At 64.2% G+C, this 18388-nt stretch overlaps 1 protein-coding gene across 1 annotated transcript in view; it reads right to left on the bottom strand.

The window, feature by feature from the left end:
* Window positions 1-17510, bottom strand: part of ERBB3 (erb-b2 receptor tyrosine kinase 3) — a 36375-nt gene extending 18865 nt beyond the window's left edge. Inside the window, exons 1-3 of the mRNA XM_039514002.1 lie at window positions 17297-17510; window positions 4091-4242; window positions 1846-2032 (exon numbers count right to left, since the gene is read on the bottom strand). Coding sequence (XP_039369936.1) covers window positions 1846-2032; window positions 4091-4242; window positions 17297-17378 — 421 coding nt within the window. The 5' untranslated portion in view covers window positions 17379-17510. The remainder of the gene's footprint in view (window positions 1-1845; window positions 2033-4090; window positions 4243-17296) is intronic.
* Window positions 17511-18388: the final 878 nt, after the last annotated feature.

Raw genomic sequence — 18388 nt, 5'->3', positions numbered from 1 at the left:
AGGACGGGCGAGGCTGGGCCCTGGCTGCTGAGCTTCTCCCCTCCCCAGTACCCAGGGGGCTTTGCAAAGTACGCGCAAGGCGTGGGGCTGACCCAACCCCCCACGGCCCTCGGGTCCGAGAGGGATCAGGACTGTGTGCGGACCCAGGGCTGAGCTGGGCAGCTCGGAGAAGGAGGCTCATTCCCGCCCCACCCCGGAATGCAGCCACCTCTGGGTGGGATGACATCTAACTACCCAGCAGCCCAGGACAGAAAGCGAAGAGAAGCCCAGCGACTACCCGGACGCACGGGGGGCTCGGCGTGGAGCCGGGGAGAGGGGCAGCAGGCCGGCCCCCAGACACTGCCTAGGGGACTCCGACCATCACCTCTGTCCTGTCTCATCTGAAAGGCGCCAGCCCCCTCCTGAGCCCCCCGCCCCACAGCACCTCCTAGCCCCATCCTGGGCCGTGGGGCTCAGCCCTGACTCCAAGGGGGCAGCGCCCCGTCCTGATCCCCTCCTTGCTAAACAGCACCCCCTAGCGCCGATGCACCGGCCCCCCCGCCCTCCGGGCGCTGCTTCTTCCCCCAGCCAAGGTGCATTTCACCTCGGAGGAGCCTCTGCCCCAAACCGTTCACCTGCTTCTGGCCCAGCGGCGGCCGGGAAAGGCTCATAAACCTGCTCCTGGGCGCTGATAAGGGGATTGATTACCCGCCCCGCCGTCCCATTGGCCAGGAGCGCCCATAAAGCGCCCGCCGGCCCCTGGACTTTCACCCCACGAACCCGCCGGGGGACACAGGGCAGAGGCGTGGCCAGGGGAGCTCAGGGGCTGGGGGCAGGGCCCAGAGCGCAGCACCTGGAGGTCCCCAGTTTCTGACTGGTCCCATCGCAGCCCCCGCATTGGCACCTGGAGACCGAATGCCCCGCTGGCGAACCCCTCTGCGAAAGGCCCCCCCAAAGAATGCTGCTCCTCCCTGACTCCACCCCCAAAGCAGAGAAGTGCTGGAGACACCAGGGAACGGCACTAGGGACTTGCGGAAGGTGCCCAGATACCACAGTGACGGGCGGCAGCAGCATGACCCTAGAGGAGCTGGTGCACGTGAGCTGCTGGTCCTGCAGATAAACACGTCACCTCGGCCTCTGGGGCACTGGCCCAGCGCTGCGCTCCCCCGACAGTGGGTCTGACCCAGCGGGGAAGCCCTGGGCGCTCAGGTCATTTGGGATCCCCTGGTGCTTTGGGTAAGAGCAGGGGGATCAGCCCCCATATCCCGGCCAAAGTCCAACACTGGGGATACATTCACCGACCCGACATCCCCCCTGCAGCCCCCAGGGCTGCTCGCATCTCCCTCCAGAGTAATTGGTCCTGGTTACTGCCTGGAGAAGGGGACGCCGGACAAGGCGGCCCACTGCTCTGATCCAGGCTATTTTCCCCCTCAGCTGCATGGCGTTGTTGTGAGCAGCTCCCGTCGGCCACCCCAGAAGTGGCTGCATTTTGCCAGCAGGGGGGAAAGCTCTGCAGGGCATTGCCAGGGCGGGATGTGTCACCTGGAGCCTGCAGTGAATTCCCTCCTCCCTCCGCGAATCTGAGCGCAGGTGAACAGGGGCCAAGGATGAGGTCACCGTGTTTATGCGGAGAGTAGGTGCAGCCAGCAGCACACGCGCCCCCACCCCCTGCCAGCGTGTCCCCGCCCTGCCCTGGGGTGGCAGTGGGGGCAGCTCGAGAGGGGTGGGGGCGGCCCCACAGGGCTCTCCGCCGGCATCAGACGCTGCTTGCGCAACGTTCTCTGTCCACTAGGCAGTGGGTGAGAACCGCCCAACGCGGGTCACGCGGGAGAGCCCCAGGCAGCTCCCCGGGGCCGGCTGACTCACCCGTGAGCTGGTTGAACCCCACCTGGCGGAGGGCGTGCGAGCCGTTGGTGTGGTAATTCAGCAGCACGAAGAGGGCGTGTTTGTCCTCGTAGAGCTGGGTGCCCCGGATCACCCGCAGGTTCCCCAGAGGCAGGTACGTGAAGACGTTCATGGCGATCAGGACGTAGCCCGTCACTTCCCGGATGGTCTGGAGCCGCGGAAGAAAGCGCCGTCAGCCCCCACCGTGCGCAAACCTCCCTCCCCCGTCGTCAGCACAGCCCGGGCCTTCCAAAGGCAGCAGGCCCCTGCCCGGCCCCGGGACGCCAGGATGGACGGGGCGCTGGAGACCTCTGGGTGTTCAGAGCAGGGAGAGTCCCCCGCATGCACACGGGGACTAGGGTGACAGACAGCAAGTGGGAACAATCGGGACGGGGGTGGGGGGTAATAGACACCTATAGAAGAGAGAGCCCCAAATATCGGGACTGTCCCTATAAAAACGGGACTTCTGGTCACCCTAACGGGGACACACGGCCTCCTTCATCCTGCAGCCAGCCCCGAGGCTCTGGGCTCTGCCAGCTTACGGCCTCGGCTCCCCGGGGGTGTCGGGGCCGCCGCCAAATGATTCTGAATTGCTGTGACTGATGTGAGTGAATGTGGCAGGCCTGAGGTGGGTACGGCTTGGTAGGTCTCAACTTGCGAGAGGATTCTGGGAGCAGGATTCTCTTAGCATTAGATCAACGATGTGAAAAATTACTGGAAGTGCTGAAGCTGCGTTGGAATTAATGGCTGATAACGGCTCGATCGGCATATATGGCTTCAACATCGAACTTTGGAAGAGCCCAGCAGGGAACCAGCTCACAGAGTAAAGCAAAGGGAACATCACGGGATCAGTGGGGCTGGCGCAAGCTAACGTGTCGCAGGGATCACGCTGGGTGGCATCGCTGAAAGCGGCACTCAATGACCGATGAGAGGGTAACACTGACTGAGCTCTGGTTGAGTCTGTCCCTCAGCCCCCCTTCCCCCCCGGCACCCTCCACAATATGAATTCAGAAGCTGGCCCTAAACGCCCGCAAGGCACGTTTCTGGAGCAGGCGACTCCTTTAAGAACCAAAAGGGACAAATGCGAAGCAAAGTAAATCCGTTAAGTTAGTTCCCCAATAACCAGCTAAGACAGTGGCCGGGGGCAACCCAGGCTCCGCTTCGAGGGCCGTTGGCGGGATTCTAGAACCAAGGGGCTCGGGCGACCTAGACCCTGCGCCGGGCGGGGGGCCCTTGACAGACCACGTTCCTGGGAGGGGGAAGAAGAGGGAAAAAGGCTCCATGCAGGACTGGTAGCTGGGCCTGCTCTGTTTGCCACTCGGGGTACGGTGTAAGGCCAGCACAGTTCCTGCTTGAGGAGCTGCGGCTTACAGGAAAAGACGGGAGCTGTGTCACCGTAACTGCTTGGGTGATTCTCCCGCACAGAAACGACTGGGCACGAAGCACGTTGGTTTCCGAATTCTCACGGTACCAGTAGCTATGGGCCACAAGGCCCCGAGACTCCAAGAATTCACCTGCTCTGGGGCCCAGCTCTGTGGGTTGCGGGGGGGTCAATGACCGGGGAGGTTTGGGGGCCGGCAGGTGACCCAGAAGCTCCGGGTCTCTGCACGCCGAACCCGCCCCACCCACCCCAGCAGCGGTCAAACCGCCAGGGCCTCGGAAGTCCCTAAGTTCACGCCCGCGAGATCCCCGTGCCCGGGTGGCAGCCTGCCCCCGAGAGGATTTGCACGTGTATTCGTGCTTGCACACACGTGTGTCCGGAAGTTTGCGTTTGCCCTTGCGCTCTCCCAATCCCATGGTGCACGGGCAGCCCCAACCCGGCCTGATGTCTCCCAGGGCACTTTGGGGTCTGACCCTCCCCCACCCCCCACTCCCACCAGCAACGACTAGCTCCTGGGTGCCAGCGCTGCCAGGGGGCTGTGGCACAGCTGTGCTGAGCCAGATTCGCCAAGGCAGCGACCCCGGAGGCACACAGATCTCCCCAAGCCGTGGGGCCAGCCCGGCTCTGCTCCTCACGCTGCCTCTCCCTGGCCCCAGAGCTGTCAGCCGGGCATGTCAGAGCAGGTCACCAGCTGGCACGGGAACCAGGCTGGGTGAGTAAAGCTCCACCTGGCAGGCGGACGGGATGGGAGGGAGGAGACAGCAAAGGGCCCTTTAATCCCCAGCCCCCCCGCGCCGGGCCGGGCCGGGCCGACCCCCATTGCCAGGCGGCACGGCCCCCCCTCACCTGCAGGAAGGACAGGTTCTGTTTGTGGTCGATCAGCACGATCTCCAGGTTCCCCATGACGATCTCGCAGTTGTTGTACATTTTGAAGAGCGTCTGGTACTGGTGCTGGGCATCGCCCGTCACGCTCAGCCCGTTCAGGGTCCCCGCACACACTGCAACGAGGGAAGGGCGGGCGTGAGAGCTAATCGCACACTGGCCCCCGCGCCCCCCGGGCAGGGGGGGTCCCCCAAGCCGCCCGCCCGGCCCCTCCTGGCAGGACGGGCAAACACTGGTGCAATGGATGTTCTCTCCGGCACCAGGCCGGGCCGCTCAGTCTCAGGAAGCAGCCGGGGGCGGGGGGGGGCTGCTTTAGCCCCCTCCATTTCGCTGGGTGCCCCCAACCCTCCTTCCCTGGCTGCCTTCCAGCCGATACTCCCGGCCAGGCCCTTCCTGGGCCCTCGCCAAGCACCCGAGGGACCCGCCCCACCCTCCTGCAGGTAAACAAGTGACGGCCGATCCCCTCCCCCTCCCGCTGCCATAATAGCTCCATTGTGACACCCGCCGGGGGAGGCAGCGCTTGGGACGTGGCCAGGGGGCAGCCGATGCCAGCAGGCGGCAGGGCAGGGGGGGCACCTCAGCCGAGCGGGTGAAGGACCCGATCCTGCCTCGCCCATATGCTGCCTCCCGCGACGGCTCCGGCGCCCCCAGCCCTGCGCCAGGCCATCTGCCCCGGCCTCTGCCACCCACCGTCCACCCCGGGCACTGCTCAGGCGGACGGAGCACGGGGAGGGCACCAGTCTTGGCACCCAGGACACCTGGGTTCAGTTGCCAGGTGGGCCACAGACAGGGAGTGCGTCCGTGGGCACCTCCCGGCCTCTCTGGGCCTGACGTCCCCCGGGGTGCAGTGGGGCCGAACGCAGGCTCCCCCGGCCCCTCACCCCTGGGGCCAGGCTGCGGAGGGGCGAGACTGGCACCTCCCAAATCCCGCGAGGTTTCCCCACGCCCGGGGGGCGAACTGGCCGAGGTGCTTCTTGTGCAAGGGAGCAAACACCCCGCCCGGCGCGCCCCGAGGACTGGGCACTGCCAGCCGGCGTCACGCAGCACCAGCAGCCCTGACGGGGGCGCCCGGCCCGAGTCAGAGGCCAGCCATGGCCTCCAGCACGCGGCCAGCGCAGGCCTGGGCCCGGGTTCTGTTCCCAGCACAGGCAGGGCAGCGGGGCGAGTGGTTAGAGCTCTTGGGGGGACAGGGTCGAAGGAAAGCCCAGGCACCCCCATTCCCTCCGTTTGATTGTGGGTTCAATCCAACCCCCTGCCCCCTTCCTCCCCTCCCCCCAATCCCCTGCCCTCCCCATCTCCTGCCCCCCTTCTCTCCCCACCCTGCCCCCATCACTGCCCCCCATCCCCTGCCCGCCCCATCTCCTGCCCCCTTCTCTCTCCACCCTGCCCCCATCACTGCCCCCATCCCCTGCCCCCTTCTCTCTCCACCCTGCCCCCATCACTGCCCCCATCTCCTTCCCCCATTTCTCTCTCCACCCCGCCCCCATCACTGCCCCCCAACCCCCTCAGCCTCCCCCCGCCTGGCTGAACTTTCCATCATCTCTGACAGACCCTGCAAAGGTCAGATGCCACCTCCCCGGCGCAGAAGAATCGGCCCTTTGGGACGGGGACCGGGCGGCCCTGCCAGCTCCAGGGAGGGGGCGGGGGACGCACAGGGGCTTCATTGTGCCCGGCCCGGCAGGATGCAGCCGCCTTGCAGCTTTGGGGCGTATCTGCTCCCCAGGCACCAAGGGGAAAGGGGGAGGCGGGGGGTGAAGGGCCCCAGGCATGTTCTTACAATAGGGGGATTATTCGTGGGGAGGGGAGCGCCGCCCGCCACAAACGGCTCCAGCCCATCAGCTCCTGGGGGGGCTGCTCCCTGGCATCCGATTCCCAGAGCCCCCTGGCCCTCTGGGGGGGTCATCCCTGCCCCCGCTTTGGTTTACACCAGGGGGGATCCCTGCTCCTCCCCACCCCCTGAGATTCCTGCCCCTGCACCTGCGGGGGGAAGTCAAGACCCCCCCCCCCGCTGGGACATGGGGGCAGATCCTTTGTGCTTCTGCTGCCTCCCAGCAACCCCACCCTAGAGCACCCCAAAACTCCCCAGCACCCCAAATACCCCAAGCAGCCTCCTAAACCCCACCTTAGAACCCTCCAGACAGCCCCCACCTACGCCCCCCCAATCCCATTCCTTGCAAATGCCCCCTACACCCCAAGCCCCCCAGCAACCCCCCCCCAACCGCCCCCCACTATTCAACACCCCTGCTCACCCCCCCCCATTCCAATAGGCCAGGGCAGTGCCCGCCAGCCTGTCAATGGGGGGGGGGCTACAAGAGCCCCCCCAGGTCCTGTGGCGTCCGCAGCCTGGCTCAGGCAAGGAGCTGCTCCCCCCATCACCCTCCCCCCCCCAAAGCCCAGGTCCAGACAGGAGGCTCCAGGCCAGGATACAGGCCCATCGGCCAGCCGGCCCCCGGCCCTTCCTGCCCGATAAAGGGCTGGGGGAGTCATTCGGGGGACGCTCCTGGCTTCCCTGGCCAGCCCCCCCGCCCAGTCCTTCCTGCTGGCCCAGACGGCCCCTTCCAAGGCCGGTACCAAGGGGCCAGACGTGACTCAGGCAGCGTGTGTTAAATAGGGTCTTTGTCTCCGGGCTGAGATAAGGGCCCCCCCTTCCCTGCCCCCCCCAGCTGCCAGGAGTCGGGCTTCAGCACAGAGGTTTGGCACCAGAGGAGGTGGATAGACCGGGACCCCCCCACAGGGGGCTGGGGGAGACAGGGGTGGGGCAGATTCCTCTGTGATGCCTGCGGCTCAGCACAGCCCCCCAATCCCCCCCCATATGCCCCCTGCCGCAGAGAACAAGGAACTTGGCACAGGTGTGAGCAGCTTGGGGAATGGGGCAGGGGCCTGTCCCCTCTAGGGGGCGCCGGCTCCCACCCGGCCCCAGGGCAGGGACTGGCTGGCTCAGGGGGGCGGGGAGGGGGGAAATGGGCAGGGGCCTGTCCCCTCTAGGGGGCACCGGCTCCCACCCGGCCCCGGGGCCGGGACTGGCGGGCTTGGGGCGGGGGGCGGGTTATGGGGCTCAGGGCCTGTCCCCTCTGGGGGGCGCCGGCTCCCACCTGGCCCCAGGGCGGGGACTGGCTGGCTCAGGGGGGCAGGGAATGGGGCAGGGGCCTGTCCCCTCTGGGGGGCGCCGGCTCCCACCCGGCCCCAGGGCAGGGACTGGCTGGCTCGGGGTGGGGGGCGGGGAAGGGGCAGGGGCAGATGGGCCAGGAAGGGCGAGAGCCCCAGCTACCCCCCCCCATGGCTGGTGTTTTAACCCTTTGTGCTCTGCTGCCCTGAGGGGCTCCCTGGATTCCCCTCCAGGCTGTTCTGTCTCCCCGAAAAGCCCCCCCCAGTCACCAGACAAACACCCCCCGACCCCCACGGAGGGGCCCAGGGGAAGGAAGCGCCTTGAACTCGGTTCTGGTGGCCCCAGCTCGGAGATGGAGGCTGGGGGGGGGTGTTCCACCCCCCAATGGGAGCGGGGGATGGGCCGTGGTGACTGACAGGCAGCCACAACCCCCCACCCGGGCAGCTGGGCGCGGCCGCAGGAGCTATTCTGGTGGGAGTTTAAAAAAAGCCTCCCAGCTGCGTTCCAGGCTGGGGCCCGCGGGGCCTGGCCCATGGGGCAGGGGGAGGGAGCCCCGGCTACGAGCCGGAGCTGGGGACCCCGCGGGGAGCTGCCAGCCCCAGACAGAGACACACCCCCCCCCGGGACAGGCAGGTTCAGTGCCCCCCACTGCCCCCCACTAAAGGGGTCTCCTGTGTCTAGCACAGGCTGCAGCTCCCCGGCCAGGCCGTGGTGTGAGGAGGGGCCGTTACCTGCCCATCAGGTCCATCAAACCTCTGTCCCCTCCCGCCCGGCTTTCCTTCTAGAGCAACCCCCTGCCAGCCCCCAATCCTGGGCTAGGCCACGCCTCGCTCCCAGCCCCACACCACCCCGAGGGGGCAGGCAAGGGGGGCACACAGTGTCGTCCCCCCCCCCCATGATGCAGAGTGAATGGAGGGATCCGGACCCCTCCCACCCCAGGGCCATTCAGGGAATGCCAGAAATGCTCCCTCCCCATCCCACAGAAATGGCCTGGTGGGGGCGGGGAGCCAGGACTCCTGGGTTCTGTCCCCAGCTCTGGGAGGGCAGTGGGGTCTAATGGTCAGAGCAGGGAAGCTGAGAGCCAGGACTCCTGGGTTCTGTCCCCAGCTCTGCTGCAGATTCACTGCTTGGCCTCACTTGATCGTTCCCTGGAATCCACAACCACCCCCCCCCCCCCCAGCAGCTGAGTGAGCCGAGCCCGGCCGGCCTGGCCCCAGTGATCCACAGAACCGCAGTGTGTGACTAGGCCCTGGAAAGTAGCTTCCCCAGCCCTGGGCTCCCCCCAGCTCTGCCGGTGCCCCTCACTCCCGACCCGCAGCCCCTGTGACTCCAGCCCTGGGCTCCCCCCAGCTCTGCTCACTCCCGACCTGCAGCCCTACCCTTCCCTCCACACTATTTCAGCCTTTGCCCTCTCAGAGCAGAGACTGAGAACTGAGGTCAATGTTTGTGATTCGATGATGTGGAGAAAACCCACCCAAAGTCCACTGGACGAGAGTTCAGATGCTCCTGCCAGGCCGGGTGCCCGGTACAGCCTGATCGGGGGCTCTGGCAGCTGTTTTCAGGCTAACCGGCTCCGGCCTGTGGCGGAGAGATCAGGGTCCAGGGAGTTCGGCTGAGCCCCAGAGACCTGGGAACAGAGGGGCTTTTAAATCATTAACTGGACACACAAAGGGACGGAGTCTCCCTCACGTACCCAGCCAGGCGCAGCCCCGGGGGCTCCTTGAGCTGCCTTCCCAGGCAGAGTCATCAGCCCCGCTATGGGGGGAGTAACCCCCCTCCCCCCCGAGCCCCCAAACCCTCGGCAGGCGCATGCGTCTGGGCATCCCCGAGCGCCCGGCGGCTCCCGCTGCTTTTCCTGCAAGGGCTGAACACCCCGGAAACTTCCAGCCCTGAGCCTACTGACCGTCGCCATCCCCACTATGCTGAGGGGGAAACTGAGGCGCGGGGGGGGCAGTCAGGTCAGCGGCAGAGCTACCAATAGAACCCAGGAGTCCTGATTCGCCCATGGCAGGGGACAAATAACTCCCATTGCCTGAAGAGCCCCAACCCCCCCACCCTCGTCCCAGAGCCAGGAAAAGAACGCAGGCGTCCTGACTCTCAGCCCCTCTGCTCTAACCCCCAGGTCCCGCTCCCCTCCCAGAGCTGCGGAAAGGAGCCAGGCGTCCGAGTCCCCAAGCCCCTTTCTCCCCAGCTGCTGGACAACTGCCCACGGGGAAAAGCACCAACCTCCCTGCTCAAGTCTCAGCAGGACAAGAAACCAGGAGGGCCCAGGGCAGGACAGAGGAGTTATTTTTAACTCATCAGTGTCCCCTGAACGCATCCCTGGGGCGTCCTGGGCCCCGACTGGCTGAGGGGGGAGGGTCAATGGAAGCAAAGTGCCCCCCGTCCCTGCTTCCGGGCCGGGCAGCGCAGCTCCACGCAGGGCACTCCGGGATGGGAAGCCTGCGGGGGCACCCGGGGCCCTTCCGCGGTGCCTCCCTTGTGGCTGACGCTGGGGATGGAAGCGGGTGGGGCGAAGAGAGCAGGCGAGGGACCTGGGGCAGGACACGGGCATGCGACTGGCCCGGGGAGGGTTCCCAGTGGGGAGCGGAGGATGGCAGCCCAGGCAGGGCTGATGCCTTCGACTGACATGCAGGGTGGGGCCTGCAGCCGGGGCCTGAGCCAGGGCTCCCCTTGCACCCAATGGGCCTGCAGCCGAGGGCAGCGACCCCCAAGGTCCCCCCGGCGCAGGGGATGGGGACTGACGCCTGTTGTCTGGGCAGCACCAGGCCCTACGGGACACACGTGACAATCAACGTGGCAGGGACTTAACGTCTCGTTGGGGGTCACTGAGCTCCGGCAACGTCCCCTTTGATTCCATCCCCCCCGCCCCGAAACCAGGAGCATTCGGGTCGTCGCACGTTCAGTCTTCGTCTGAATTGCCCTGGCCTGGCACTGCCCAGCATCGAGCCTGGGGCCGGGCTGGGCGGACCTGGGTTCCAATCCAGCCTGGGAGTTCTGGGGCGGGGACTTTGTTCCAAACTCCAAGTGGGGGGTGGACCCCCCAGGTGTCGGCGGCACTGGCTGACCCCCCCCGCCCCCGCTCTCCCGCTGACGGAGCTGTGTCTGCAGACGGGCCCTCGAAGCCAGCCAGCAGCGGGAGCAGAGAAGCCTTGTCAACGTGCCCGGGGTGGCGGGTGATGGATGGGAGCGCCCGGGCTGCCGTGTGTTATCAGCGAGCTGCTCAGGAACACAGCCGCTGTCTGCGGCATTCCACGCTGGTGCCCAGAGAGCCCCACACCAGCTGGGGTGCAGGGGGCTCGCGGGGAGCGACGGGGCGAGCGGAGGGATGAAGTGAGGCTGGGTACTAGGAAGTAAACGGCCTCGCGGGTGAAATATCCTGGCGTGGGGAGTTGTGTCTGACGGGGGCACTGGCTCCTTGGAACAAGGCCCACCCTGACCCCCACCCCCTGGCTGTAGCCAAGGGATGGTGCTGTGAGCCCCTGGCATTTTCACCACCACGTTGTACAGATGCCCTGGTGCCAGGCAGGCAGCTCCCGCTGCTGCCCCCACCAGAGCCCCCCCTCGTGAGTGGAGGGGGGGGGATCAGGAGGGAGGGGGCAGCCAACAAAGACTTTCACTGAGGGGGAAACTGAGGCAGAGCAGGGGGACATGACTGGCAGAAAGGCAGTAGCAGAGGTGGAAAGAGAACCCAGGAGTCCTGGTTCCCAGCCCCCCTTCCCCCCCAATTCTAACCACTAGATCCCACTCCCCTCCCAGAGCCAGGAATAGAACCCAGGAGTCCTGGGGCCCCAGCTAGCCATCGTGCTGCCCCAGGGTGGGGGCTGAGTTGCCAACAGCCCCGGGCAGCCAGGCAGGGGGTCCCGACCCTGTGCCCCCTCCAGTCCCACGGCTGCCATGGCGACACAATGGGGCGCCTTTATCCGCTCACCCCGCCTGGGCGTGGGGCTGGCTTTTCATTCCCAGGCTCCGGCCCATTAGGGGCTTTTGAGAAAACTCTTGCTTGTCGCAGCAGCTACCAGCCAGGAACAAAAGAGCTACAGACAGAAAACACCATGTCCTGGCCCCAGATAAAGCCTGGGTGCTCGGCGGGAGGGGATGGGGGGGGCTCCCTGCCTGGGCTCTGAGCCGCACACAGGAGCCGCAGAAGCTGAACGAAACCCAGATAAAGGCATGGGAGAGAGAGGGAGGGAGGGAGGGAGCTCGGCCCCGACACCCGCACAGCCCGCCACACCCACCGCGCTGGCAGACCGCTGCCCGACACACTGAACACAGCCGAGATCCTTGCTTGATCCTGATTGGACAAATCCCCTGCGGCACCTGACCGGGGGTCTGCCCCTGGCCCACAGAACGGGGCCCCCACCTCATCTCCCGCCTCCTGCGTCCCTGGGCTCATCACCACCACTCTCCTGCCTCAGTTTCCCTATGTGTGACACTGTCTCCTGCCTGTCTTGCCTATGCCGACTGGAAGCTCCTTGGGGCAGGGACCATCTCACGCTGTGGGTCTGGCAGCGCCCGGCACGGCAGCTGGATCCCCTAGGCACGACCTTAACACCCATAATAAATTAGAAATCATTTCCCGGTGCATATGGGACATTTACAGAACAGAGCTAGGCTGGGTCCTGGCCACCTCTGAAATCAGCCTGGAGAGGATCTGGGGCAAGAGAACCCACATGCACCCAGGGTGTTTGCCCTGTGATTAGTCACCTCTCTGGCACCTGTCTTGCTGTTTTCCTTGCTGGGCTTCAAAACAACGGCTGGGCGTTCACTTCCCTCCTGGAGAACTTTTGGACTCTGCCTCTAAGCCGAAAGGGGAGGCTGGAGGGGTTGAGTCATACAGGACCCACTACGGAGCTCAAGGTGGCATAAGGAAGCCAGGGAACTTGCCAGGTACCAGGAGACCGACAGCTTGGGACGGTTAATGGCAGAGCTTGAAAAGTATTAACCTCACGGTGCTACAGAGAACGACCCTGCCCTGCAGCAGATCCACCCCCCATGCGATCAGCCGGGGCTGCTGCTCTGTAACTGCATAGACACCGCCCGGACAGTCAGAGCACCTGGAGGCCCCATGGTGCTGGGCCCTGGACAGACACTGGGCAGAGAGCTGGAGGGTCAGGTCCCGGGTCCATACGGAGACCATGCCCGCTGGGAATGGGGAAGAGTCAACATGGGAAATCACGCCTCACCAATCTACTAGAATTCTCCGAGGGGTCAAAAGCATGTGGACAAGGGGATCCAGTGGATATAGTTACTTAGATTTCCAGAAAGCCTTTGACAAGGTCCCTCACCAAAGGCTCCTAAGCCAAGTGAGCTGCCATGGGCTAAGAGGGAAGGTTCTCTCATGGGTCGGTAACTGGTTAAAAGCCAGGAAACAAAGGGTAGGAATAAATGCTCAGTTTTCAGACTGGAGAAGAGGTGAATAGTGGTGTCCCCAGGGTCCGTACTGGGACCCGTCCTAGTCAACATATTCCTAACTGATCTCGAAAAAGGGGTAAACAGGGAGGTGGCAAAATTTGCAGACGATACAAAACTACTCAAGAAAGTCAAGTCCCAGGCAGCCTGGGAAGAGCTACAAAGGATTTCACAGAACTGGGCGACTGGGCAACAAAGTGACAGATGAAATTCAATGTAGATAAATGCAAAGTGATGCACATGGGAAAACATCATCCCAACTCTACGTATACAATGCTGGGTCTAAATGAGCTGTTTCCACTCAAGAACGAGACCTTGGAGTCACTGTGGACAGTTCTCTGAAATCATCCACTCAATGGGCAGCTGCAGTCAGAAAAGCGACCAGAATGTTGGGAATCATTAGGAAAGGGATGGATAAGACGACAGAAAATATCACGTTGCCTCTATATAAATCCACGGGACGCCCACCCCTTGAATACTGGGTGCAGATGTAGTGGCCCCATCTCAGAAAAGTTATATTGGAATTGGACAAGGTTCAGAAAAGGGCAACAACAACGACGAGGGGTTTGGGCCGGCTGCCGTGTGAGGAGAGATTCGTGAGACCGGAACTGTTCAGCTTGGAAAAGTGCCGACTATGGGGAGATATGACAGAGGGCTATAAAATCCTGCCTGGTGTGGAGAGAGTAAATAAGGACGTGTTCTTTACTCCTTCTCGTAACACCAGAACTAGGGGCCACCAAATGAAATTAACAGGCAGCAGGTTTAAGACAAACAAAAGGAAGTTCTTCTTCACACAACACACAGTCAACCTGTGGAACTCCTCGCCAGAGGATGTTGTGAAGGCCAAGACACCAACAGGGTTCAAAAAAGACCTAGATAAGCTCATGGAGGTCAGGTCCATCGATGGCTATTAGCCAGGCTGGGCAGGGACGGGGTCCCTGGCCTGTTTGCCAGAAGCTGGGAATGGGCGACAGGGGATGGGTCACTGGATGATTCCCTGTTCTGTTCATCCCCTCTGGGGCCCCTGGCACTGGCCGCTGTCGGCACCCAGGACACTGGGCTGGATGGACCCTTGGTCTGACCCGTTCCATGTTCCAAGTCTCCAGAGTCCTGGCCTGGCACTTTAACCATGGACCATCCTTCCTCTCTGCTTCCAGCTGGGTCGCGCCACCTTCCATCCGCGATGTGCTTGGAGCAGCTCCCATGGGACGTGGCTCTAGGGAACCGCGCGTCCTCACGGCAGCCGCTGCTCCGCCAGCTCCCGGCTCAGCCCCAAAATGAAGCCAGCGGCTGCGAGAGCACATGGCAGGAGCCGAGCGCCAACGGCGGTTTTAAAGGGACACGGTCAAGGCTGCGAGGCCTAAAATTAGAGCAGCCAGCTGAGCCTGGGAGCACAGGTCCCTTTGTGCCCTCCCAACCCCTCAGAGCTGGGAGGAGAGTGACGCTGGCGAGGAGCTGGTGCCTCTCGGCTGCCTGGCGTCAGGATCCAGCATCTCGGCAAGGATGGGGCAGGTGGGGAAGGAGGGAGGAACTTGGGGCCGCAGGGAAAGCCAGGGCCTTGGGCTGGTTTCCTGGCACAGTGGCCGTGGAGGAAGTTAAGAGGGTTGAGCGCTAGTGTTCGAGATGGAAAAGGTCTATTGAAGCATCCAGTCCCGTCCCCCCCACAGGGCAGCCCGGCCTCCCTGCCCCGCCCTGCCCCAGTGAGTAGAGATCAGGTCCCGTCCTAGCGGGACACGACAAACCAGCCCAGCCCAAGGGCCAGGAAGCGGCAGCCTCTGTTTGTCACAACTGCCGAGGAATCGGATTCTCACGCTCGTCTTGTCACAAGCGGCGCTCACACTCGGGGGTGACAGACACGCACGAGTCGCACCACACCACAGGAAGGAAGGCCGGACTCCCCAAGGAGCTAAGAAAAACCCAGCCCGAAGGATGGCCCGGGAATGCACCTACAGCAGATCAGTTACAAAACAAGAGCAAAGGTCTCTGCAAATCCAGAAAACACAAATAACCTTGACCCTTGTCCCTGAGTGCTCAGGAGAATCCCTTGTAAAAAGCCGCCTCGTCTTCCAGAGTTTCTCCAGGACTCCTGGGTCCCAGCCCCTGATGGTTCGCACAGGCAATGTTCCCCATTACAATCTCAGATCCCCTCCCGGAGAACACTGCCTCACAGGTCCTTCCACTGACGCACTAGCCCCTGCATATGCATGGGGTAAACTGAGGCAGAGAGAGGCAGTGACTTGCCTAAAGTCATACAGCGAGAGCCAGACCTGGGAGTAGAACCCAGGCGTCCTAGGCCCCATGCCCCACCCAGAGCAGGCAGTGGAAACCAGGAACCTTGATTGCAAACACCTTGGCTGTCTGATGACTCAGCCACATGCTCCCAGGAAAACCGAGCCGGCTCTCTGGGGTTACATCATGGAGGGAAGAGTTGCTTTCACCCCCACCCCACCCCAATCCGGCGACGCCTGAGTGGACCAGCCCCTGCAATAACATCCCTTGGGTGCGCTGTTGTTTTCAGGTCGCTTTGCACTGCCCCCCCCCCCCAGATTGCGCCGAGACCTGTGCGATCAGTGAGCACTAAAAACCAGTCCCGGGAGCTTCCGCAGAAGTGATTCAGTTCAGAGCAATCCAGCCAACGCTGGGCATGCAAATCCGCTGTGGGCGCGGAGCGGGGCTGGGGCGCCTGCCGCCTCGGCGTCCATGGAGAGGAGCACGGTAAAGCAGCTCCGGGCGAGGCAGGAGCAGAACCAGGCCGGCAGAGTTTAACCAGGGAGCATTTGGAGCAAGTGCCCTGACTTCCGCCTGCATGGCACAGGGCAGGGATTCCTGAGTTACCTGCTTCTTTTCCCTCCATCCTTGATAACCAGGGAACCAACTGCAGGTGCTGCTAATGTTCCCCCCAAAACTGCTTCCAAGCAGCCAGGACAGAGCCCAAGCCAGCACCCCACGGGGTCATTAGCAGGCAGGGCGGATGAGAACAATTCGAATAATCCTACAAATATTTCGTCCTAGTGTCTCCAGCTGAGGATCTGGAGCCATTTAAACATGAACTAATCAGCCCTGCAAGAGAGGAATCGGTGCTTCTTCCCCACCATGTGGGGAAACTGAGGCACGGAGACCAGGGGAAGTGATTTGCCCACCCAGTCAATCCCCCTCCATAGCAGGGTTTCAGGCACTGGTGGCCCGGGGCTTTCTCCTGGTTTCTGGCTGAGGCGTACAATAGTTTAGCCTCATGAGGACGGAAATGCTTGAAGTCATTGGGTTCAGCACGGGGTGTGTGGGTGACACATCATGGCTGGTGCTACCCAGTAGTTTGGCAGGACGGGGACCTGGTGTGTGTCTCACCACATTAAAGGTTGCAAAGCGCTGGGAGCTCGGTGGCTGAACGGCACGAACGGTTCCTTCTGGCCTCGCACTCCAAGCAGCTTTCGGCACCGCTGGGAAGAAACCCCCATTTTCCTGCGCCCGAGACCCGGTCACGGCTCCACTGGTTCTGTCCCGGATTTCACCAGCCTCAGCCTAGGCCAGCCCCAGGACTGCTCTGAAAGTGCCCAGTGGACAAAGCGAGGTGGCTTTCCCGCCCCACACCCAACAAACAAACACAACAGGTGCCCAGGGCGCAGAGGGCCTGGCCCGGCTCCAGGAAACGCCGGCCGTTGAACCAGCAATTCCAAGTTCCTTAACTTGCCAAAGCCTGTTAGTCAAGTGTGCTCAGGAGACGGGGCCCCGCAGAGAGACCGAGAACTTGTAAAGCAAGATACCAGAGTCCTGCACTTGGCCTCCCGCGCGGCCTTGTCCTCGGGCATCTGCTTTCCCGCCGCCCGCCCGGCACATTCCCACTCGACACTGGGAGGCAGGAAACCCCGCAGCAGCCGCTCCCCTGCCCGGGCCGGTGAATTCCTCCTGCTCAACCCTGGGTGCTGTAGCCTTGGCCGCCAAGGGGGAGTGTGTGTGGGGGGGATCCTCTGGGCCCTGATCCTGAGACAGGGCCCTGCCCGCGGGGACGTGACCGTCGGACCGGGGCCTCGGCTGGCCCCCAGACACATCCGCTGCCCTGCCACACTTCAAACAGATCAATTCACTGGAAACTCCCGAGGAGGCGTCCCAAGCCAAAGGCCACCAATTCTCTTCCAAAGCCGAAAACAGGCAGAAGGGGGGAGAGTCCGAACCTGCCCCTGCGCCACACGGTGATTTACGCACCTAACTCCCATGGGATTAGGCACCTCAATCCCTTTGAGCCCCAAGAAATTCTCCAGGGCAGAGGCTAGAACTGTGCAAAGGCGGCTAGTGACTCCGGGGGGCCGGAGCCGGCTGGTCACCAGCCCCGGGGCTCCCTGACCCACTCGGCGGCACCCTCCAGCCCCTGGCCTCTGCCCGGCGCTCGGGGGCAGTGAGCTAAGGAACCTCAGTTTACCAAGGGGGAGAGCTCCAGCTCCCCCCCACCCCCCGGAACCTCTGAGGCGCCCCCCCGTGGCTTTACGATCCACCTGCCTCCGCCCTGCGCTCCCAGCCGGTGCAAACAACCCAGGTTCAAGTCTCGGCTGGGGCGGGGGCGGGGGGCCGGTTCAGTGACACCCAAGGGTGCAGCCCCCGTTCATACGCTGCCGGGCGCTCCACGGGCTCCGGCTCGGGCTCGCTCTGCCCTGACTTACCCGCCTGGGCGGCGGCGAGCTCCGGGCGGCAGAGCAGCAGCAGCAGGCAGAGGAAAGGTCCCGGGCGCGGGCTGCTCCGCATCGTGCCGGACGCGCTAGGACATGCTCGGGCCGGGCTGCGAGCCGCAGCCACCTGCTCCCCGCTGGGGCCGGGCGGGGCTCCCGGCTGGCGGATCCGCGGCGGCCGCGCAGCTCCCGTGTCCCCGCCGCTGCGATCCGGGTCGGGCACCCGCCGCTCCCGGAGTCACTCCGCAGCCACAACACACTTCATTCAGGAGTAGCTGCGCCGGCCGCCCATTGGCTGGGGCTGGCAGCCAATCAGAGCCGGCCCAGCTGAGGTTGGGTTTGGGGCGAGGCTGGGGCTGCGGGGCCGAGCCCCCGGGGCCCACCCCCCTGCGCGCCCCCCAGGACCGGGCCGGGCACTGGTCGGCTAAGCCCGCGGGCAGGGCCCTGTGTGCCAGGCGCTGCACGGCCGCGGGTCTCTGCCCCAGGGAGCTTGCAATGCCCCAGCCCAGGGCCCGTCAGTCCGCCCCCTGCCCAGCCGCCGGGTCTCTGCCCCAGGGAGCGTCCAGACACGAGCCAGGGCCCCAGGTCTCTGCCCCAGGGAGGGCCCAGACACGGGCCCATCACTCTGCCCCCGGAGCTCTGGCTGGGGCACCGGTGCCCTGGCGTCATGGGGTAAGCGGGACCTGGCTGCGGTGGGAGCTCCAGCCCCAGGCCCAGGAGAGCAGAGCCAGGCTGAGGGAGGTGCCAGCTCTCACCCCCTGGAGAACTGCTGGGTGCCAACGCTTGTCCCTCTCCCCAAGGGACCTTGGTCCAAGCAGAGAGGTTCCCTCGCCCGCCTTGTCTCTCTCGGCTCCTCCAGGGAATCGCAATCCCCTGAACACCTTGGAGGGCCCGGCCCCATCACGGCAGAGAGAGGAACTGGACCCCCACGCTGGGAAATAACCGTCTGCCCCTTTGGCATGGGGAGGGAGACACCGAGGGTGGCCACGGGCACCGCAAGGCATCAGGATTAGAACTCAGACCCCCCAGCTGGTAGCCCATGTCCCCCTCTCCCCCGCCCCCCCTTGCCAGCGTCTCCTCTCCTCC

Source organism: Mauremys reevesii, linkage group 25 (assembly GCF_016161935.1).
Source record: "Mauremys reevesii isolate NIE-2019 linkage group 25, ASM1616193v1, whole genome shotgun sequence".
NCBI lineage: Eukaryota > Metazoa > Chordata > Testudines > Geoemydidae > Mauremys > Mauremys reevesii.
Note: the sequence above shows the minus strand (reverse complement) of the source record. Positions and strands in the feature narration are given on the sequence as shown.